This window comes from Numenius arquata, chromosome 2, assembly GCF_964106895.1.
Source record: "Numenius arquata chromosome 2, bNumArq3.hap1.1, whole genome shotgun sequence".
In the NCBI taxonomy this organism is placed as follows: domain Eukaryota; kingdom Metazoa; phylum Chordata; class Aves; order Charadriiformes; family Scolopacidae; genus Numenius; species Numenius arquata.
In genome coordinates, this window is record NC_133577.1 from 80,241,795 (window position 1) to 80,262,739 (window position 20,945).

General features: G+C 39.7%; 1 protein-coding gene across 1 annotated transcript in view; it reads right to left on the bottom strand.

The window, feature by feature from the left end:
- ANO4 (anoctamin 4) overlaps nucleotides 1-20,945 on the bottom strand; it is a 228,143-nt gene that overhangs the window by 115,729 nt on the left and 91,469 nt on the right. Inside the window, 2 exon segments of the mRNA XM_074165392.1 lie at nucleotides 1,259-1,369; nucleotides 18,909-19,112. Of these exon segments, the coding sequence (XP_074021493.1) occupies nucleotides 1,259-1,369; nucleotides 18,909-19,112 (315 nt within the window).

Below are 20,945 nucleotides of genomic sequence, written 5' to 3' on the forward strand. Positions count from 1 at the left end.
AAAATGGAGGAGATAACTGTTTCTTCTTGAATTTGCTTATCCTTGTTTGTCTTTGTTCTCAGCCTCTCCGGTCCACATCCCAACTGTCCCCAGGCCTGTATGTGGGCTGCCTGAGTGAGGAGAAGAGGACAGAAAGCAAGATCTCATATTTAGGTTTCCTGATGGGAAAAGCTTTTTAAGTTACAAACCACAGATTTAATCCTAAACCTACATCTTAAATAATCAGGTGATTCAATTTCTAATGATTACCACCATTATTATACTAACCTCAGATTTTCCCTACCACCCCCAAACAAATACCACCACGATATGACCTTAGCCTACCACCAGATGGTTCCTTATTCCTATAGCAAAAATCAGGAGTAGTGCAGGGTTTTACACATTCCTGTACATCTTTTAGCATTCAAGAACGTAACTAGCTGTTCCTCACTTTAGAAAATTGCTACTCAAAACATCCAGTTTAAAATAAAACTGGAAAAGAGGAAAACCAGGAAGCCAGCTAACAATGTCGTCACGATATGCATTTTGATTCCTGGCCCGTATCAGAGTTTTTACCCTATAATGGAAAGTTTCCACTGAAATTCCAGATTTTTTTGGATTCTGGAGTTGCGTCAATTTTGGGGGTGGTGGTGTGTCTTCCGCTGTTGTTAACAAGACTAGCATTTCTTCTAGCGCAAGTCTTGAGATCATTCTGCTGTTACATTTAAGAAGGGTGGTGGACCAATCAATTCCTAGTCCACGGCACATTTCATGTGAAAGGAGATGATTTCACACAGTATCTAAGATAAGCAGCCTTCAGCTGTTGTGGCAAGCCCATCACTTCTCATCCCCAAAATTACCAGCTGCAAAATTGTGAATATACCCCAACACTTTGGAACATCTGGAACTTCAAACCTAGACTTAGATCCCAGACTGCAGCATGTGCAAGACATTATTAGCTCACACAGCCATTCAAGAGTTTAAATAATGGATTAAAGGAAACGAGAATCTTAATATTTCTGACTACTTCTGCATAGGAAATATATACTGCTGGAATCCTTAGGTACATAATAATTCAAATCTTACCATGACTTCTCTGATAGTAAAAGATTTCTTACTGTTCCTCCATAACTTCATTGAACTTTCTCATAGATTTTAGTAATGCATACTCACATATCATTCAGTTCATCACTTTGTATGTTCCTTCAGTTACAATTTCAATGCATCTCAATTGATTCTTCTACCATAAACTCAATTTTGTATCCAAGGAATAACTTACTTTCTTGTATTGCATTAAGAATCTCTGAAAAGTCCACATCTGTCTTCTCTATGTCTGGTTTTATCCATATTTGTGTTTCCAGCTGGTTAACCTGCAAATCCTCTCTTCCTTCTGAAGAAATTGAAGAGATTGATGGGGTTTGTGACAGTGCAGTAGAAAATCCAGTGAAAGGGCTTTCAGGTTAGGAAACATTTACATTGAATAAAGCTACTTAACTTTTTCCCCTAGCAGAACCATTTTTTCTTTAAACCAAGCAGCTTTAGATATAACGTGAATTGATTTAAAGCTAAATACAATGCAACAACAACATTCTCTGCTATCAGCAATGATGCAGAGTCACCACTGGCAAGTCAGGTGAAGATGTGCCATCATGCCATGAGCATCCCCTCACCATACCCTCTACGAAACTAACTCTGAGATGTGAAACAGACAAGAGGTGTTGCTACAAATGATGTAGCACTACAGGAACATCCAGACTAAAATAAAACACACTAACGCACAAAGAATGAATTCAGTCTCAAGACAGAAAACAACCATTAGGACAAAAAGAGCATAGACAGCATGTTTCAGCCACAGGACACCATATGTTCTCACATGCCAAGCTGATGGCATGCCATGGTCTAGGAACGCTACAGTACTGCAGTCCATTTTGAAGGGGGTCACACTGGTATGTAATGGTTGCTGTTTAAAAGCACTGCAGAATAAAAACATAGGCTAGCAGGTCATGGTTTCAAACCAATTTGCACACATAAATAGGCACAAGATTTGCCCATTTCAGTGTTCTCTCAACACGGGTGAAGAAAGAAGGAAGTTTTGAAAACATCCAATTTCCATGTAAAGAAAGGCAGCTGCACATCAAGAGTAGACAGGAAAAGGTATTGGGCACATGGGCTTAAACTGCTGGCTACAGGGTACTCTCATACAGCCAGAAATGAGGAGGGAGCTACTTGGGCACATGGACAGTTTTTAAAAAGCATCAGCAAAACCTGATCTTTCACAAAGGCATCTGTTAGAAGTGATGCTCTTGAGTAACTAATACACAGAGTTAGCAGAGAGCTGCAGAGGTCAGGAAGATACCTGGGAAAGGCCTTCAGACCAAAAGACCATGGTCAAAGAAGAAACCTTCAGGTCATTTAGGCCATTACTATGCTTTCACTAGAGGCTATTGCTCATGCTTTTGATGGAAGCATTTTCCTTTCTTCTGCAGTCTGCCTATAACAAGCTGGTCTTGTTTTTGATTCCCTCCTAGCCCACTGTATCTTTCCCCTCATCAAATTACTATCCCACCATTGCCTTGATGAGAGAGCTATGAATTATATTTCTGGGCACAAAACTACTCAACCCTATTTTAAAGACCCTTCTTCACATTTTGGAAATACAGATCTCAAAATGGGTACACATACACCAGCTTCAGCCCTTTTTATTTCCCAATGTTAAATATTATAAATTCAAACCATTTCATGCTTGCCCCAGCGTATTCTTTTGTTCCACAGCAAAGACCCACTGTTAACATCAGAGACAGCTCCCCTTGTAGACTCCTGTGTAAAGTGATCTGTCATAGCAGCAGCAGGAACCAGCGTTTAATGATGTAGAACAAAGAGAATTTCTTAAGTGAGACAGCTGATTATTCATATAATAGCAGTCTAGGGAAATCTGCAGATGGCCTCAGAGGTCGGAGACTAGGATTTGCCCCAGAAGAGAATTCTGAGGACAAAGGAAATATACTGCTGCAAAATAAGCTGCTGCAAAAGACTTAAAAACAATAGGGTGAAGGCAGAGAAGTAATGGACAGCAATTCAGTAAAGCACCTTTGCAAGTGATATCATTCAAATTCTTATTAAATACTCAGCTACCACTTTTAACAAACACAATTACATATTAGCCTCCTCAAATACACCAGCCTTTCTTCTCCATTTCAACCCTAATAAGAGCAAAATAATGACAATACTGACAAATATAAAACACCCCTTTCTCCCCAAAGTCCTCCATCCTTGTTGCACCCAATCACTGCTCCTCGGAACACATGAAAGTAGCAGGATCCTTGCAGCATCTCCAATAGATCAGAACTAATTGGGCCAGGGAGAGAGGAAGTGACAGCCAGCCAGCCACGGCTGCCCCGAAGTGCTGATATCAGATGGAGTATCTAACCACAGGCCTCTTTAAAAAATGAAGCTGTTGGAGCACATACATATTCAATTTCAAAGCCACTTTTTAATTAATGAAAAATGCTGTCTAGAAAGTGGACAAAAAATGTCCAGCCTAAACCTGACTGTTGTTCAACCTAATACAGCTTATGAAGCCAAGACAAGTTTTGCTGCATTCAAATCTCCTCTCCTGTATTTGACTCATTTGCAGTATGGGGAGCTTCCAGCACTCCACACAGACAGTCTCGTATGCTTCTCTGATTCATGGTAGCCTTAATATTGCACAAGTTTCAGATCAACATCATCATCCTCTGATTTCACTCAAAATTGTATGCATAATCTTCTTCCAGTCATTTGTGAGTTGATGCATGGCTAATCACAAACTTGCCTTCAACAACACAAGGAGCAAAAGAAATGTATCATCTGCCAACATCATAGCTTCTAAGTAAGTGGTTACAAAACAGTTTCTCTTTTCTCCCATGATCATGTTGTCAACAAACTGAGTTGAATCAAGGCACATTTGCTTCTACCCTTGTCCCGGTTTGAAGTAAAACTGAACCAATTTTCTGTTCTGTAACTTTACATCCTAGCTAGGCCTCCTCTAACTCTCTGAAATTAATGGCATATTGTAGAGAAAACTGCTCATTCTCAGAATGATAAGACCAATGTTTGTGCTCCATGCCAAGGAATGGTATGCAGGGAGGCCCTTGCTTATACTTACTGCCATAACAACCAAGGGCAGCCCATTTCGTTATTTGCCCCCTTAGAGGGTCGGAAACGGAAAAAACGTAGAGGGGTCACATCAGTGGGGAGGAGTGGACAGGAGAGGTGACACAAACCTGACCAACTAGGGTATTCCATCCCATCTGCCCCATGCTCAGTATAAAAGCTGAGGGACCAAGGGGTCAGCCCCCTTCCTGCGATGGCCAACGTCCAGAGAGGACTCCGTCTGTTCATCTGCCTTTGATCCCGATCCGTGTGTTCCTGACTCCAGAGCTGGAATCCAGTTCCCATCTGTTGCGGAGTCCAGTCTGGGACTTCCCCCGTGCCTGCCAGTGATGAGACTGTCATCCTGGGAGCTTGATACGGTTTTGTATCTATTGTATCTATTTCATTATTTTCTTCTTTATTTTTATTTTAATATTAATTCTTCATTAAAGTAGTTTAGTTCATTCTAAACTTCTGAATCTCCTTATCTCTTTCTCCTCCTCTCTCCTCTTTTTGGGGGGGGAAAGGGGGGGAAGGGCCATCTGCCGGTCCGGTTTTGGTAAATTCAGCCGAAACCACGACAACCCTTCTCCCTCTCTCTCAGCACCCACTTTGCAGGAGGGAGCGCTGCATTATTTAGCTGAGAGAAACAACTCCAATGTGACAGGTCATGGACTGGGCAACTTCATGATTGCTGATTTGTTGGCAGTCAGAGGTTCTAGCCCAGCAGCTCGTTGGAAAAGGCCAGCGTTCTCTTCCGTGTCCAAAAGGGATTTATTTTCTTTATCTTACCACTCATGTCCAACACAACAAAACAAGATAGTATCTGGTGTCACTGTTGCTACTGAGCGGCCACTAGCCTGGCTTTAGCACTTCCTTCTTGCTTTAGCAGCTGCTGATAGTTAATAAGGTACTAATGTTAAACAATGTCATTCCTACTGCAGTGAGACAGATTTTGTGTCTGCTTAAAATTAAGAACATAGGTTCTTTGCTGGATGAGGCCTTGTTACATGTATCTAGTATCTAGCCAGTTATCACATTCAGCTTTTTAGACATGAATTTTACAAGCGTCTATTTTCTTGCACAATAAACACCTGGAGCCAGATTTTGAAAGCTTGGACATTTTTATACATGCACTGTGATGTGCAAATCATATTTGCAGATGGATACCCTTCACATTGTTGTCTGAAATTGAGCATAAGCACTTGGGTGCACAGAAAAATGTGCATAGTTTCACTATTTGGCACCAAAATAAAGAATATAAAATTTAGCAGATGGAACAAGTGTTGCTGTTTCTCAATGCACAATAAAGGGCTCATATTTATTCCATATTTTTGAATGGACATGTGAGAACAGAGCTAATCTTTGTAATTCACAGCCAGGGCTTCTTGAAGAGTTTTACCACTTAGGTTCTGCTCATTGGTTGGGATAGAAATACTCAACTCAGTTGCTTTCTGAAATTAGTCTCTCTTCTTTGCCCTCCCTCATTTCCAATTAACTCAGCAAGTGCAAACAAATGTTTTGTCTACAGCTCTAGAAGTTTCTGTAGAGAAAAATTTACAGCTTCAAAAGATCTTTTATGAAAAGGCAGCTAGCCAGAGACTTCTATCAATACAGTGAGTTGCTTTTTTATTTTTGAAATCATTTTGGCAGCAAACATGTACTTTCACAATGGCTATACTTCAGCTTGGACATTAAATATGAGTAGCAAATAACTTAGCGTACCATGTGGTTAGATGCTCCTGTTACAGGGCCATCTACCTCTAACAGGGCAGTATTTAGCAAGAGCAAATATAATTCTAATAACAGCGATTTTGTTTGCTACATTAAGTATTGTTTCTACAGATAAGTTTCTCCTTCTTGCCAGAGCCTCTTCTTTAGAGCAAGCAGAAAGCTTCTGTGCATGGTGCCCTTTTGACTAAAGCCAGCCCCAGGTCAAAATGGGGTGAAGGATCACCCTCACAGAGGTACAGAGAAGCTACTGGCTTCTCACTGTGAGTGTTAGGCAGGCCAGCTACAGTAAAAGCACAAAATTGGAAATTGTTTAAAGCGATATCTATACATGTTAGTCAGAGCTATACACACATGAAATCAATAGCTTTACTGATCTCAATTCTGACATTGTATTTTCTGTGACAGGAATGAAACAAAATGTACACCATAGTGGGTCTTCCCAGCATCCATCACATGACTGCACTGGACAACACACCTTAATGCACGAAAAAACGTGTTGGTTCAATTATTGCATCAGAGAAACAGAAGCTTTTCTCTGAGTCATAGGATATATGCAAATGTATATTCATATACACGTCTTCCTAGCAAGATAAAGCTGGCCTGAAAGCAGTGGCTCAGAGACAGCTGATTATGTCTCATTAGGTGAAAGGCTGGCATGTCTCATAGTAAGTCTTTAAAAGAAAGCTGCTTTTGCTATATTGGTCAGAGAGAAACTCAGATTGTTTTCCATAAGAAACCCTATTCTATTTTGTTCCTCACCAAGCCAGCAAAGTATTGCAAGATTCTTTCTGCCTGAGCATTTTTCTCTCCTGAAACATAAACTGGATGCCAGTGTTATTCTGTGCATCAATCTTACTGCAGTGATTAAATTAGTCAGATTTTCATATATTAAAATTATTGAATTTCTTCTTTCTGCTCTTAAAACTGTCAAGTACAATAGTGCAGAGTTCCACACTGGAAAAGTGTTGTTGATAAGGCAAAATATTGCATAACAGAGAAGAAACAGAGAAATAAAGCAATAGAGTTACAGGGAAAGGAAAAATTAGGTATGTTTAATATACATGTGGTCAGTAACCACATTTTTGAAAACAAAATTAATTATCATTTCTGGGACTGTAATTATGAAGGTCCAAAATTTAATATCAGTGACATCATTTGATTTCATCCTGGACAGTTTCATATTAAATATAAAACATTGTTTCCTGTTGACTAACTCTAGTGTAGATAATGTCTTCCTCAATGGATATAAAAAAGAGGAAACAAACAAGAGGATGTTTCAGTTTCTTTACAACTCTTTTGTACAGGTGTAAGGGTTTGTCCTCTCCATGCAGCTAAGACAGTTCCTGAAAGTACAGGCTGAGTCCATGCAGAAACGAGTTTTGCATCATGAAGGATAACTCTATCTTTCAGTGTTTGTTTTCCTCTTGAACAGATAAGAAAAATGCAATATCAGCATTTTTCAAGATCTCTCTTTCCCCTCCCCACAGGGATTTAAGAACAAGAATGTTTGGAAATATCAGGAGGTCTTTTGGCAGGTGAGGTTAACACTGATGATCCGCAAGCTGCAGATTCTACTAACTCATTGAGGCTTCGACCCCTGCACAGCAGCAAGGTGGCTGCAGATACACCCTTACAAGACGGCAGTTCCCTCAGACCTGCACAGTTTCCCATCAAAAGCCTCACTTAAGTCAGGGCAAAGTCTGCATATCTTCTTCACAAATATCTTCGCGGGACATGGTATGGAAACATACAATGGTCTCGAGCTGCCCCTTCTCCGCACAGAAGAAAAAGGCCCAGTTTCAACCTGCAACTCTTTGGCCCACCAGCCCAGCGCTTGACTCCTTTCTGGAGCAAAACCATTACCCAGAAAGCTGTCCCTGCTCCTTACCAGGAGCACTAAGCTTCCTCTACCTTACAGCTTCAAGACAATTTCAGATTTCTACAAGGAGTTGGGGATGACAAGTTCCCTTTTTCTATCATTTTGATCCTTGTTTCCAGTCTCGTCTTCCTCTTGAAGTTGGCAGTGGGGAGAAGGACAGGAAGTCATATGTGTAATTCCCTGTTTCAGAGAACTTGTTGACGTATCTGTACACTTAAATGCATCATATCAGGGTAAGAGCAGCTGTCTGCCACATCTGCAGTAGCTTCTGTGCGGTGTCGCAGTGTCTGCCCATATGTACCTGTAGTGACAAATTGGGAATACCAGTTTTCCCTAATTTGAGGTACTTCCTTCTACCTGTGTAGGTCACAGGATTTGCCATCGTCTCTCTACAAAGCACATCCATTGTTTTGGAAGAATTATAAATAATAGGTAATGATACATGTTGAAAGAAAGGCCTTTAAAGACTTCTGATTTAAGTCAAAGCACTCCATCATAACAACACTAATACACTGTGCTTCCAAGACTGAAAATGCGGGTACTCTATGGAAATATCTGCAGACCTTTGAAAAACCTCCGACGTGTTAGATTACCATATATATCTAGAAATATGTAAGGACTTGGATATAAGTCTTGATAGTCTTAATTGGTTCACCAATTACCTTTAAAAAGGAGTATGTCACTATTCAGCATAGCTGTCACTATTCAACATAGCTAATCAAATCTTCCACTACGCAGAAAACACCAATTTTCTTGATGATTTTCTCATGGATTATGGATAAAATAATGTGTCTTTCATATTTGTGTCTGGGAATCAAATGAAGAGTGTAAATGCACAAAAATGCCTTGTTAGATTTAACAATGCTTTGAAAGTTACTGGAATAAATACATAGGGCCACTTCATTTCCCATAGGAAAGTCCAATGAACATTAGGGAAAAAAATAATTAAAACCCCAAATCATTCTATTTAGCACGAAGAACCTATAGCATAGCTGTCTCTGGGCAGCATCACATCAAGGGTATGGCAATAACAATACTGCATTTATTTTTGAAAGGCAATTTAAAAATAGTTTCCCTTTGCATTGCAATACACTGTAAAGCATGACATATGTTTAATTATGTTAACACAAACTCTTTTCTTATCTTTCAGAAACAGAAGTAGTGAAGGGAAGATTTCTAAACACCTAGCATTAACTTACCACAGACTAAGATATTCTGAAGACATATGGTGTCCATTCTCCCCTCCATTAAACCCTGGCTGGCATCAGAGAAGTCCACTCAGCCAAATAACTACAGAGAAGGGGGAAGTCCTACATTCTGCTCTCACTCTCTGTCTCTCTATCATGCTGTGTATGCCTTTTCCACAGACAAAAAGAGTGTATATCCGTTGGTGCAAAGCCACATCTTGAGAATCTCCTCTCCCAGCAAAATAGCCCAAAAACCAGATTATGCGGATAGGGCCCTGCTAGCCCTCAGTTCTTGCATTTCTGATTCTGTCACTACCCAGAATGAACCATAAGCAGTCAAACCAAGACCTTGCTCTTATCATCAAAAGGGAGGCATCTCTTAAATAGCAAGTTCAAAGCAGACAACAGCTGGGGAGCTACAGGCCAGTCAGTCTCATGTCTGTGCCTGGCAAGATCATGGAGCAGATCCTCCTGGAAACTCTGCTAAGGCACATGGAAAATAACGAAGTGATAGGTGACAGCCAACATGGGTCCACTAAAGGCCAGTCAGTCTCATGTCTGTGCCTGGCAAGATCATGGAGCAGATCCTCCTGGAAACTCTGCTAAGGCACATGGAAAATAATGAAGTGATAGGTGACAGCCAACATGGGTTCACTAAAGGCAAATCGTGTCTGACAAATTTGGTGGCCTTCTACAGTGGGGTTACAGCATTGGTGGATAAGGGAAGTGCACCTGACATCATCTACCCGGACTTGTGCAAAGCATTTGACACTGTCCTGCACAACATCCTTGTCTCTAAATTGGAAAGACGTGGATTTGATGGATGGACCACTTGGTAGATAAGGAATTGGCTGGATGGTTGCACTCAGTGTTGTGGTCAACAGCTCAATGTCCAAGTGGAGACCAGTGACGACTGGTGTTCCTCAGGAGTTGTTACTGGGACCAGTACTGCTTAACGTCTTTGTTGGCAACATGGACAGTGAGACTGAACACACCCTCAGCAAATTTGCCAATGATACCAAGCTGTGTGGTGCGGTCGACACACTGGAGGGAAGGCATGCCATCCAGTGGGACCTGGACAGGCTTGAGAGGTAGGCCTGTGCAAAGTTCATGAAGTTCAACAAGGCCAAGTGCAAAAATCCTGCATGTGGGTCGGGGCAATCCCAAGCACAAATACAGGTTGGGTGGAGAATGGTTTGAAAGCAGCCCTGAGGAGAAGGTGTTGGTGGATAAGAAGCTCAACATGAACTGGCAATGTGTGCTTGCAGCCCAGAAAGCCAAACACATCCTGGTCTGCGTAAAAAGAAACCCAGCCAAGGGTCAAGGGAGGTGATTCTCCCCCTCTACTCCGCTCTTATGAGACCCCACCTGGAGTACTGCGTCCAGCTCTGGAGCCCCCAACTTTAAAAGGACACAGACCTGTTGGAGCAAGTCCAGAGAAGGGCCGTGAAGATGATCAGAGGGCTGGAACACTTCTCCTATTAGGACAGGCTGAGAGAGTTGGGGTTGTTCAGCCTGCAGAAGAGAAGGCTCCAGGGAGACCTTACAGAAGCCTTCCAATACTTAAAGGCAGCCTACAGGAGAGATAGGGAGGGACTCTTTGTCAGGGATTGTAGTGATAGGATGAGGGGTAACAGTTTTAAACAGAAAAGAGGGTAGATTTAGATTAGATATAAGGAAGAAATTCTTTACTGTGAGGGTGGTGAGACACTGGAACAGGTTGCCCAGGAAAGTTGTGGATGCCCCATCCCTGGAAGTGTTGAAGGCCAGGTTGGATGGGGCTTTGAGCAACTTGCTCTAGTGGGACATGTCCTGTCTCTGACCACGGCAGGGGGGTTGGAACTAGATGATCTCTTCCAAACCATTCTATTTGCTACTACTCTTATTTATATAGAAATGACAGTAGGAATGATTGTCTTTTAGTTCTACCTCTTTCCTCTTACACTGTGAGTACACATATAAAAACATAGCTATCAAAGATCACTATCGTATATGTTCAAACATTTGTCCATGTTTGACAAATCTAACTACTTGTGAATGATAAATCCCTTAGTTACCTTTAACAATATCAGTTGTTAGCAGGCAATTCATAAGAGAAGGAGAAAACATTTGCTGAATAAACTGTTTATTGCAAAAAGCTTTCCCAGTTCTCAAGTCAGCAGTTTACTGATGAGACAAGCAGAAAAGCTGGCTGCACAGAGATAAGAGGCATGACCCAACAGATAACTTCAGGGCACCAAAGATTTACTTCATTATAACGTAGGACACCAGGACAGCTTTTATAAGATACCAGATGTCTCTTCCAGGTGGATTTTAATATAACAACCAATTGTACAGACTTATACCACTGTACTGTAATACCATAGCCTATTGCTGCCTTCACAGTCTAAACACATCCTCGTAATTCATTCCCACAGAAAGTACCAGCAGCTAAACCATTCTGGAAACTTCAGCTACCCTGAGACTGCTGAGGAATGAACATAGCACAGGAATGTGAAAACAGTTATCCTAAAGACAGGATAGCAGAACAGAGGTCTATCCAGTGCAGGATCCTGTTTCTGACAGCAGACGCTTAGACAAAGGGAACATGAACAGGGCAAGCACATCCAGTCTATCCCCAGTCTGACCCTTCCAGTTTGCAGAGATTTAGAGATTTCTGGAGTGGAAGGTTTCATCTAGATGACAATGATTCATGGCTACCAATGCCCCTTTCCTCTACCAAGATGTTCCTTTTATACTCAATGTCCCTTGTGAACTAACAGGTAGCCATCACATTCCTCCTTCCCCCTTTTACTGGTCTTGTTTCCAGCCTCTGTGAGTGGGCCTGCTCCTCAGTTACAGTGCCATCGTAACCCCTAACATCCAGGCCAGGGGCCATAAAGCTCAGAAATTCACTGTCACTGCAAAGCCTTTCTTACTTTCATCTCAGACAAGAGCTACCATGCTTATCCCATGAAATATACCTTCCTGTACAGAAACTAAGGGTGGATCAGTGAATCCCACCCTAGCCTAACACAGGGAGAGAATACTGTTCCAGCCTACCAGTCTGGGTGTGTGGAGACCTAATTAGGGAGAGTTAAGATAAACATCATCATTCAGTTACAAATTGGAGCTGAAGAATGGAGGCAATATTTACATATTGACTGTGTAAAAATACTCTTTCTTGGATTTTTAATTTGACTTTGAGAGTACCTCACAAGCAGCAGGAATCCTGCCCCTAATACTGGTGCAGTTGACCTTTATTAAAAAGCCCTGCGACCTACTATAATTACCAAGACACGCTAAGGAGAAACAGAGCACTTTGCCACTGAAATGCATGGACTAGTTTTGGGCTGTTCACACAGGATGCCTACCCAAAAGAGATTATTTTCAGTAATTGGCATTAAGCAGAGTAGGAGAACGTCTGAATGGCAAGGGTCATAATTTTCAGGCATTCTAGCAGTACAAAGGGCCTTGAAAGTATGTGCTGTTTTGATGACCTTTATCATATCTACTCAACTAAGGAGCAAGTCTCCCCCCTCATCCCCTCTCTCCCCCCCCTTTTTTTTTTAATTACAAAGAAAGGTCTGTCTTAGTTTTGACATTTCAGAATGAACCAGAAAACTTGGTGTTAGGAAAGAGGTCTTGCCATCCTTTGCACTGGAACAAACATTTTGTGGAAATTAGTAACACCATGCAGTCCTATTACAGTCAAAAGCCTTTTCTGATCTTAAAAGCATCTCTGCCAAAGTAGAAGCAAATTGTTCCATCTTTTGACAGTCTACCTGCAAGAAATCTTTCCTTGGAACACATTAGAAATAGAGGCTTACATAATACTAAGCCCCCTTTAAGCAAGAACTACAGAGCTAAGAAAAAGCCACATTTTTCAGTCAAGCACTACAGGAACATAATAACTGATTATTCAAAGTCTCTCTCACTGCTTCTTGAATGATAAGCTATTTTTTAAATAAAATGGGTCATTACTCTCTCAGAAACATTGCAAAATTTTACATATTTTGTCTACTTCATCAAAAGCTAAGGTGGTCAAGAATTTTCTTAATCGTTTTAAGACAATCATGGTACACTGGTCTCAGGACATTATAACCTTGCCTTGGGATCAGCGATATTCCCTGTTTGGTGCTAAACCACACCTCGCTGTCTGTTCCTATGGACAAGTTTGCCCTGGAGAGGAAGCTCTCTGAGAATGGAACAATCCAGAACATCCAGAGCAAGTGGCATTTTGCAACCCTTGTGATGCAACTAAATGTTGTAAACTAACAACAGCTAGGAGAGCTGAAACCTGTGGGTGAGCTGTACTGATTTTAAAGTAACCATACATAATTGATTGCAAGAGTGAATGAAAGATCATTTTACAACAGCAAACAGGAGACTGATCAAAGCAGGAAGGGGGAAAAAAATAAGCCTTTGAAAAGAGTTGAGTTTAAAAATACATACTCTAGAGAAGTAGAACACCCTCAAAGTCACCACTTAAAATTATTAATAGTATTTTTGAAGCCCCTTATTAAGGGCATGCACAGGTCCCAGGTACATTCAGTACCTGTGTGTAATCACATGCAGCTCAAATTCACAAATTGATATAAAGGGATACAATTTCTGCCTAAATCAATTTCTTTTTTTAAAAATTAAACAAGATAGCATTGAAAACCAGTGCTTTAGCCTCTAGCTTTTTTTTTTTTTTTTTTAACATGTTGTTTGCAAAACTGTTCTCCAAACTGCTAGAATGAACATTTTAGGAGACTTTAGCTGGGGAACAGAAATTTTCAAAGAAGTGGCTTTTGCCCTAGAAAAGTAAAGTGATGAATGAAATGGGCTGAATGACTAAGCAAAGTGATAGCTAGCTAGTTCAGTTCTTAAAGTACTGCATAATCACCATGTGATGATCTGTCACTCAGCCCAGTGACAAAAGGTCCTCATTGTAATTGAGGCAGACTGTTCTTTGTAGGAGCTTTGCAGAGGCTCCAGAGCACCAACAGTCAGGAGAATGAACCTTCTCTGTGTTCAGCAGGGAGGTATTTCCAGCTCATGCTTGAGGTACAGACATGGGAGAAATTTTGTCTGGTGCATCGAACTTGCATTGTGTTGAACACAGGCTGCAGATAAAGAGAAAAGTTAAGTATGCAGCCTGATTTCTTTGTCCCTTCTGCATAGGGACACTTCTTGTAAACATATTTTTTTATAATATGAAAATTAGTTTGATGAAAGGAATATTAAACTTTTTTGAAATCTGTTTGCTTTTTTCAGCTTCATTCTACATTGGGAGGAAGTTCTGTATACACCCAGTAGAAGGTATATTGAAAAAGACTGCACCCCTAATAATGTTAGACAAGTAAGATAACAGCACTACTGTCAATGTGAATTCAAATTTTCAGGTGAGTTTCCATCAGCCATTCCCACACCATGCATGTGTTTGCTGCCAAGAAATATTTGCATGACAGAGCTTTCTGGCGGAATTATTTGCAGTTTATTCTTTTAAACTGAGAGAGATTTATGCCACATGTCCTGCCAGTCAGCAAAAAGAATGTGATTTAACCAACAAATCACACCTAACACACACAGATCTTCTAAAGACCATTCACAACCAAATGTGAATGCTGACAAGCACGCACACATTTGGTGATGATCACATATTGTGATTTACTTTTGCACAGTAAATTGTCATTTTTGAAGGACTCAGTTATAATTTCCTTGATGATTCAAAGTTCATTAAGTTGTGACTAAGCTCATTAAACATACATTTCCTTTTTTCTTTTAATTTTGATTGCCACAGTTTCAAGAACCTTGCATTTTTCCTTGCCTCCCAAGTCAGTTCTGTTGACCAACACCACTAGCTCTTATTTTCATGCCCAGTAACTACAGGCATCAATAAAAATGCTACAGTTTGATGAGCAATAAAAAAAAAAGAGGATCCAAATGTAAAGAAAAGCATGCCGAAAGGCAAATACATCTTCCTTTAACATTTGTAACATATCTATCAGGTAATATTTGTCATAACAGGCAAGAGACTGCTGAAAAAAAGATTCTCATTGAATTCCAATGACCCCACTAGACTTCCACCGTAATGCTAGGAACTAGTCCTTTCAATAGTTGTTTCCGCGCCATTGAATATAAAATTCTTTCAAATATCATGGATACGCCTATATCATTTCAGGAAGCAAGGGTTCTCCATTCCAAAATGTACTGTTCTTTGGCTTTGAAGGCAATCTTTTTGAAGAGTGAACTCTTGAAAGCAGAAATTTCTGGAATATTTTTATGTGTTTTCTGGAGTGAAGACTCTTTACGTATTTGCTAAATTCTGGAAATAAATGATTTCAAAGACAGTGCTACCTGTTGGATGTGTAGATTGCCTGCAGATCTAATCTATACAAGTCATATAAATGAATATATACATTTTTATATATTCACTTCTATATAAAGCTCAAATGCATGAAGGCTTAATCAGAGGCCTTTACAGGAAGCATTTAGAAAGAAAATCTTTCTGGGGAATCTTTGAATCCCTGTTATTACAAAATGGGTAACAATTGTTAGCAAGCATTGTAAGTAGAGAAGAACTAAAAAGATTCCAGAGTTTCACACAATGAAAGAATTCACTTTACTGCTGCTTAGACTTATCAAATAAGGCAATTTTTCCACAGCCGGCAAATTTAATGACTCCTAGAGAAACTAGGTTTGACAAATTCTGCAGAGTCTGAGAATAAAAGAATTCATCACCAACAGGAGGAAGTAAGGTAATATTGTCCTGATTTGGATTAAAGAGTATTGATGGAAAGAACATGCAGAAATTAAAGTCCTTCATACTCCATTGCAAAGGTGCAACACCGTCAGAAGTGAGGCAAGCACTTTTTTTGTCCCCAGATTTGCCTAACTGAGAGAACAGACTGGCATGAGTTTAACCTCTTCTTGGCTTGTTCAGTACTTGGCTCTGCTGCTCTTACAGACAACCTAAATGCTGATTACCATCGCTTTCAAAATAAGCCTCCTGTGTGTAACACAGACACATCAATCATAAACCATCTTCAGGAGAGGTGTAACAATTTACAGCAACCAAATCTTTGTCTCAAATGCTTTGAACCCTGTACTTCAATAGCCTTGTACGCCATTAGCCACAACATACCACAACTGCTTGTGTAACTGGGAGACAGTAACTGGAGGTTTCTCAAAACTAAAACTGTAGTTCCTTCCTAATTCTGGAAAGAATGCATATTTGCCTCAGTACTTTTGCATCTAAATTTACCATCTGATTGCTTTACTTGTCTCTGCTTTTCTCCTTTCTAAGAGAAACTTCCCTCAAACAGCTGCACCTGCAAATGTATCAGGAGTCTTCACCATTAACAGCCATTTTATTCCATTAATTTCTCTGTTTTCCCGTGTTTCGTTTTGGTTAATTAATACTTTCTGATCGGCTTAAAATCTGAGTTTAGAAGTTGCGGTTCTGCTTGTGGCTGAGCAATACTTCTTTGCAAGCTTGCACAAGACATTTTTTTTTAAAATTTTATTTTTAATAAGGCATATTACAGACAATTTACTGCTCAGTAGCCACTCTAACACCCATCAGAAGTCATCAGCCTCAGGCTCCTTATCAGCTACAAAAACTTTTCTTCCCATGTTTCTAGACTCTCTGATTGATAAGAATTAGAAATCCATTTTAAATCCTCGGAATAACCTTCTGTACAATCTATTATGCCAGACTGTCTTCACGTTTGGAGTAGTTGTTAACTGTACAGAGAAAATTTCAGACTGAGTATTATGCATACTGTTCCAACAGTGAGACCTACTCGATTGTGGTAACAGCACTCCAATGGAAGGAAGAACCCAAATTGTATGAACTACTTAAAATTAGACTGAACAAAAATCTGAGGAATTTACTCTATGCAATAGGAGGAGGATAGCTTGGAAAATGGTGGTGTAAGATCTGTTACCTGAGTAATTAATATACATCAGAACATTTTCTCTCCAAAATATTTAACTATTTATAATGTACAGCCTTAAATAAGGTACTGCCATTGGTCAACTAGTTTATTATGCTAATTATTTATGAAGCCACAGCTGTTAATTTGTGGCTCTCTAAGAATAAATAACATATGATTTTAGGTTTAAATTAAAATTTTCTCTTAGGAGTGTTGTTTATTACGATTGCTGCCTGACCATAATCTTTCTCAAACTCTACTTGCATACAGCTCAAATGGTTGTAATTTAATCTGGACACAGAGACAAATTTAGTGTTCTTACTGAGAATTAAAAAGTCAGGCCCAAATCATAAAAACATGATTTCATACCAGATGAAACAATGACACTGTAAGTTGGTTAAGAGAAGACTCCTGTCATACAACATATTTCTAAAAATCTGCAGCCTTTAAAGTTCTGGATACTATTAACTCCTCTTAACTTCAGTGAAGCTCATAATACCAAATGCCTCCTTGAACCAAGCTACCAAGAATGTTCTCTGTAAGTCATAGTTGCTGTTATTGTCTAAAGAGCAGAATACGATAGATAAAACTCATATGACTGTACTGAGAGCTAAATTCCTCAGAGAATCATCCTCAAAATGATGCTAACTAATCAGCTCCATTTTAGGAAAACTCTGTGGTCTACCTAAAAAGGGATCTTTTTCTCAATCAGAAGCCAGCATATAGTGCTTGTACATTAATTAGTATTAAAGCACAGGCTACATCTGTCGACATATAGATGTACAATGGGTAACAGCTTGAAATGAAAATAGTTATTGGGGATATTCAAGGTACTTTTTTCACAAACTGTGATGCAATATTCATTTGCAATCTTTTAACATGCTGCAGTCATGATCATATATCTTTAGCAACAACAACATTTCTGTAGTAGTAATTTCTGTACTTCAAAGAAAATACAGAAACTGAAAAAATAGGAAGACAAACAAGTGAACAGAGGAACTGAAATAAACAAAGCATATGGTTATGAGTCACTGTAAATTCTTAATTAATCTATGTTGACAAAGATTATGGTGACTAAACAGTAAGGGTGCATGAAACTCATGGCAGTAGACCTGCACAGCAACCCACAATAAATAATCTAAATTCTCAAATTCTACAAAAAATTAAGCTATTTACTAGGTCTGCAAGGTAATGGAAGCATGCTAAGGATTTGCAGGCAGAACTGTCTGTTCCACAGAAAAAGACTCTGCTTTGTGGCACCCAAGTAGCTGCATACAGGGTGCATCATGGCCTTTCCTGGGCAGTAACACTGGAAGATTATTGAGACCCTTCAATATAGAAGCTACAAAACTGACTTCATGGGCAGCCTTAATTTGCTCTAGTCAGGAAAGAAATTTGGAGTTTAATTTTCACTGTGAAGAATGACTGAACATGGCCAGCACAAATGTACTCCCCTGTTATAAGAAAAGCTACTTCTAAAATAGCTCTGGCAATTAACATAACAAGGGATGAACTCATGATGTCAATTAGAGTTTGATGGCTCCCAGGAGATTCTAGCTTTCTTTTAAAAAGTTTAATTTTGTTAACCAGTTAACGTATGTTGTAAAATCTCCTTTGGATCTAGAGTTCTTGTTTGCATTCTAGCAGCAAGACTTTGATCTATACCCTGGATTGTGCCTTTGTTCAAAATGAACATTAGTGTCAATTACTGAGTTCCACAGGGGATGCCTGTAGCCTCCAGAGCATTTCCATTAGCTCAGGGCTTATCAAAATTAAACATGCATAAGGGGAACAGCATTAAAAAACAACAGCCCAAAGCTCTCTCTGCATTAACATTCTGGACACCATTACATGTTGCGTGTTTTTTAATGATTAAACTTACATTTTTATTTCCCATTTTCAGCTGTCCCAACTGTTGTTACTCCCTATAATCTATAACGGACAAAACCATACCAAACATAGACAAAACATCAATTGATAGCTCTGATGATCAACAGACTGACCTCCATGCAAGCATTGATTACCAGCTTCACAACATCTTGGCACAGTACACAAGAAACGGAACTGAAAAAGGTGTCAAGCCAAATCTGTTACCTGGCTGATGGGTTTTTGCTTTTTCACCAGTGACTGCTGAAATAGATCCAGAAGATGAGGCTTCCATTTTTATTGACCTTCTGACTTGTGGGAGTGAAGGATGCCCGACCACAGGCGGACACTGTGACACTGGGTAGCTTGCTGCAGTTCTCCTCTGACAGATTTGCGCACGCTTTTCAGCCCCATGAATAGATAAACTTATACCTGACAGGAATAAGAATTAGTGCCGTTAGATTCAAGAGTCCAGCATGGAATAACTAAAATATAAAAATTTCCAGGATTAAAAAATGGAGCCGTTTCACCCTTCTTGAAGAAGAAAAGAAAGAAAACTATAAAAACATGAATTTTCTATGACAATGAAAAATGTGAACATCTTTGCTGCTGTGCTACAGACATCAGAGTCAGCCACACTAATAGATATTTAAATTAATACACAGTCATGGTTTACTGCATTATTGGCCTGCAGGAGAAATTATCTCCCATGCCTTAAAAAACCCCATGCAGCTCACACGGCGTGATGTTAATGATGTAACTACCACAGAGTTTATTAAATGACAGTTTTCTGATTGATGGACTAGAACTGGCAATAATGGTGTTTTTTTTTTCTTCTGAGCGTTCACGAGTGTTAGGAAGTCTCATCATATGGAAAAGATGTTACACTTCAGGTAGTAACTAGTTTTTAAGGAAAAAAAAATAAAGGTCTGTTTTGAGGAAAAGAGTAAGGCTGCATGCAACAATAACACAACCTTAACCTTGAAAAACAATTCCACTTTCACCAGTCCTGTGAAACATTATCTACAACACTGGAAATTGTCTTACTTACCAAACATTCTCAGATTTGTCAAATAGCCAATTTTTAAATAGAAATTGTGACAAAAACCAGGCTTTACTTTTCCAAAGAGAAAGCAAAGTTGAAATTTCTTATGTGTGTATTGTAGTCTTAGAAAGAAATACTATCTTACAGTAAAAAAATGCTGATTCTGACTTCCTTATGATCACATTGATGCAATTGCTCCAATTTAATTTGAATTATTCTCAGCATACTCTGGTGAAAAGCTTTAGACAATCTCTTTTGGGCAACAAAGCTGAATGATAATTCTATGCTACTGTTTTACACTTAATTTAATTGTAACTTACTGCTTTGATCAGCAACCGTTCTTTGTTTTAAAAATTGAATGAAAAGCCCTAACCAGATATAAATGGGCAAACGGAGAAGCAGACAGAAAAGCAGAACCTAAAAACTAGAAATGTGGATACTGTAAGCCACATTGTAAGTTACAGTCACTCAAAATCATTAGACATCATCGATTAAACTGCTCATTTCTGTGAAAGGAGTCCTTCACCAAAAAATCCAAGAATGCCTTAATAACTCTGCTCTTTTAGTTCCTCTGAAAGTCAATGTATGTGACCCTGCAGGTCATGGAAGAGGTTTTGGGACTCTGAAATCTTAATACACTTTGATCCATGATATACTACCAAGGGGAAGAGAGGGACCACTTTTGTAGGCAAATGGTGAAAACAGCCGGGTTGCACACGTGAGGAAAGGCTGTGCAAATTGCTCTCCTTTAAAATGGCTTTGTCCATTTGCAATTGAAGCTGCACGGCCTGCTACCCGATTTTGCTGCACTTCACCAGAACTGATCTCCTGCAGAAAGTGTGAAGGGACAAGGACTCTCCTGCAGCAACTGCTCACATACCTCCTGGTTACAGGGCTAATGAAACTGCCGGCTGCTTCTAAACACTGTTGAAATCACATCTTCTTTAGCACAGACAGCAAATCCCAGTCACCTTATTCAGTTGATTCATCTTGGGAAAGGCAGCGCAGTAATCCATGCAAGCAGGATGACAATGAGGATGCCTGGACAGCACATTCCTTTGACCATGTTAGCCATACAGCTTAGCCATAAGGGGCTTCAAACAGTGAGAAGCTAAGCCCAAGCTGTAAAACAAGCTCTTTCCTTCTTATGCAGTCACTAGAACCTCATGATGCTCAAAGTGCTGTCAATTATCCCTAAGGTATTAAATAATTAACCACAA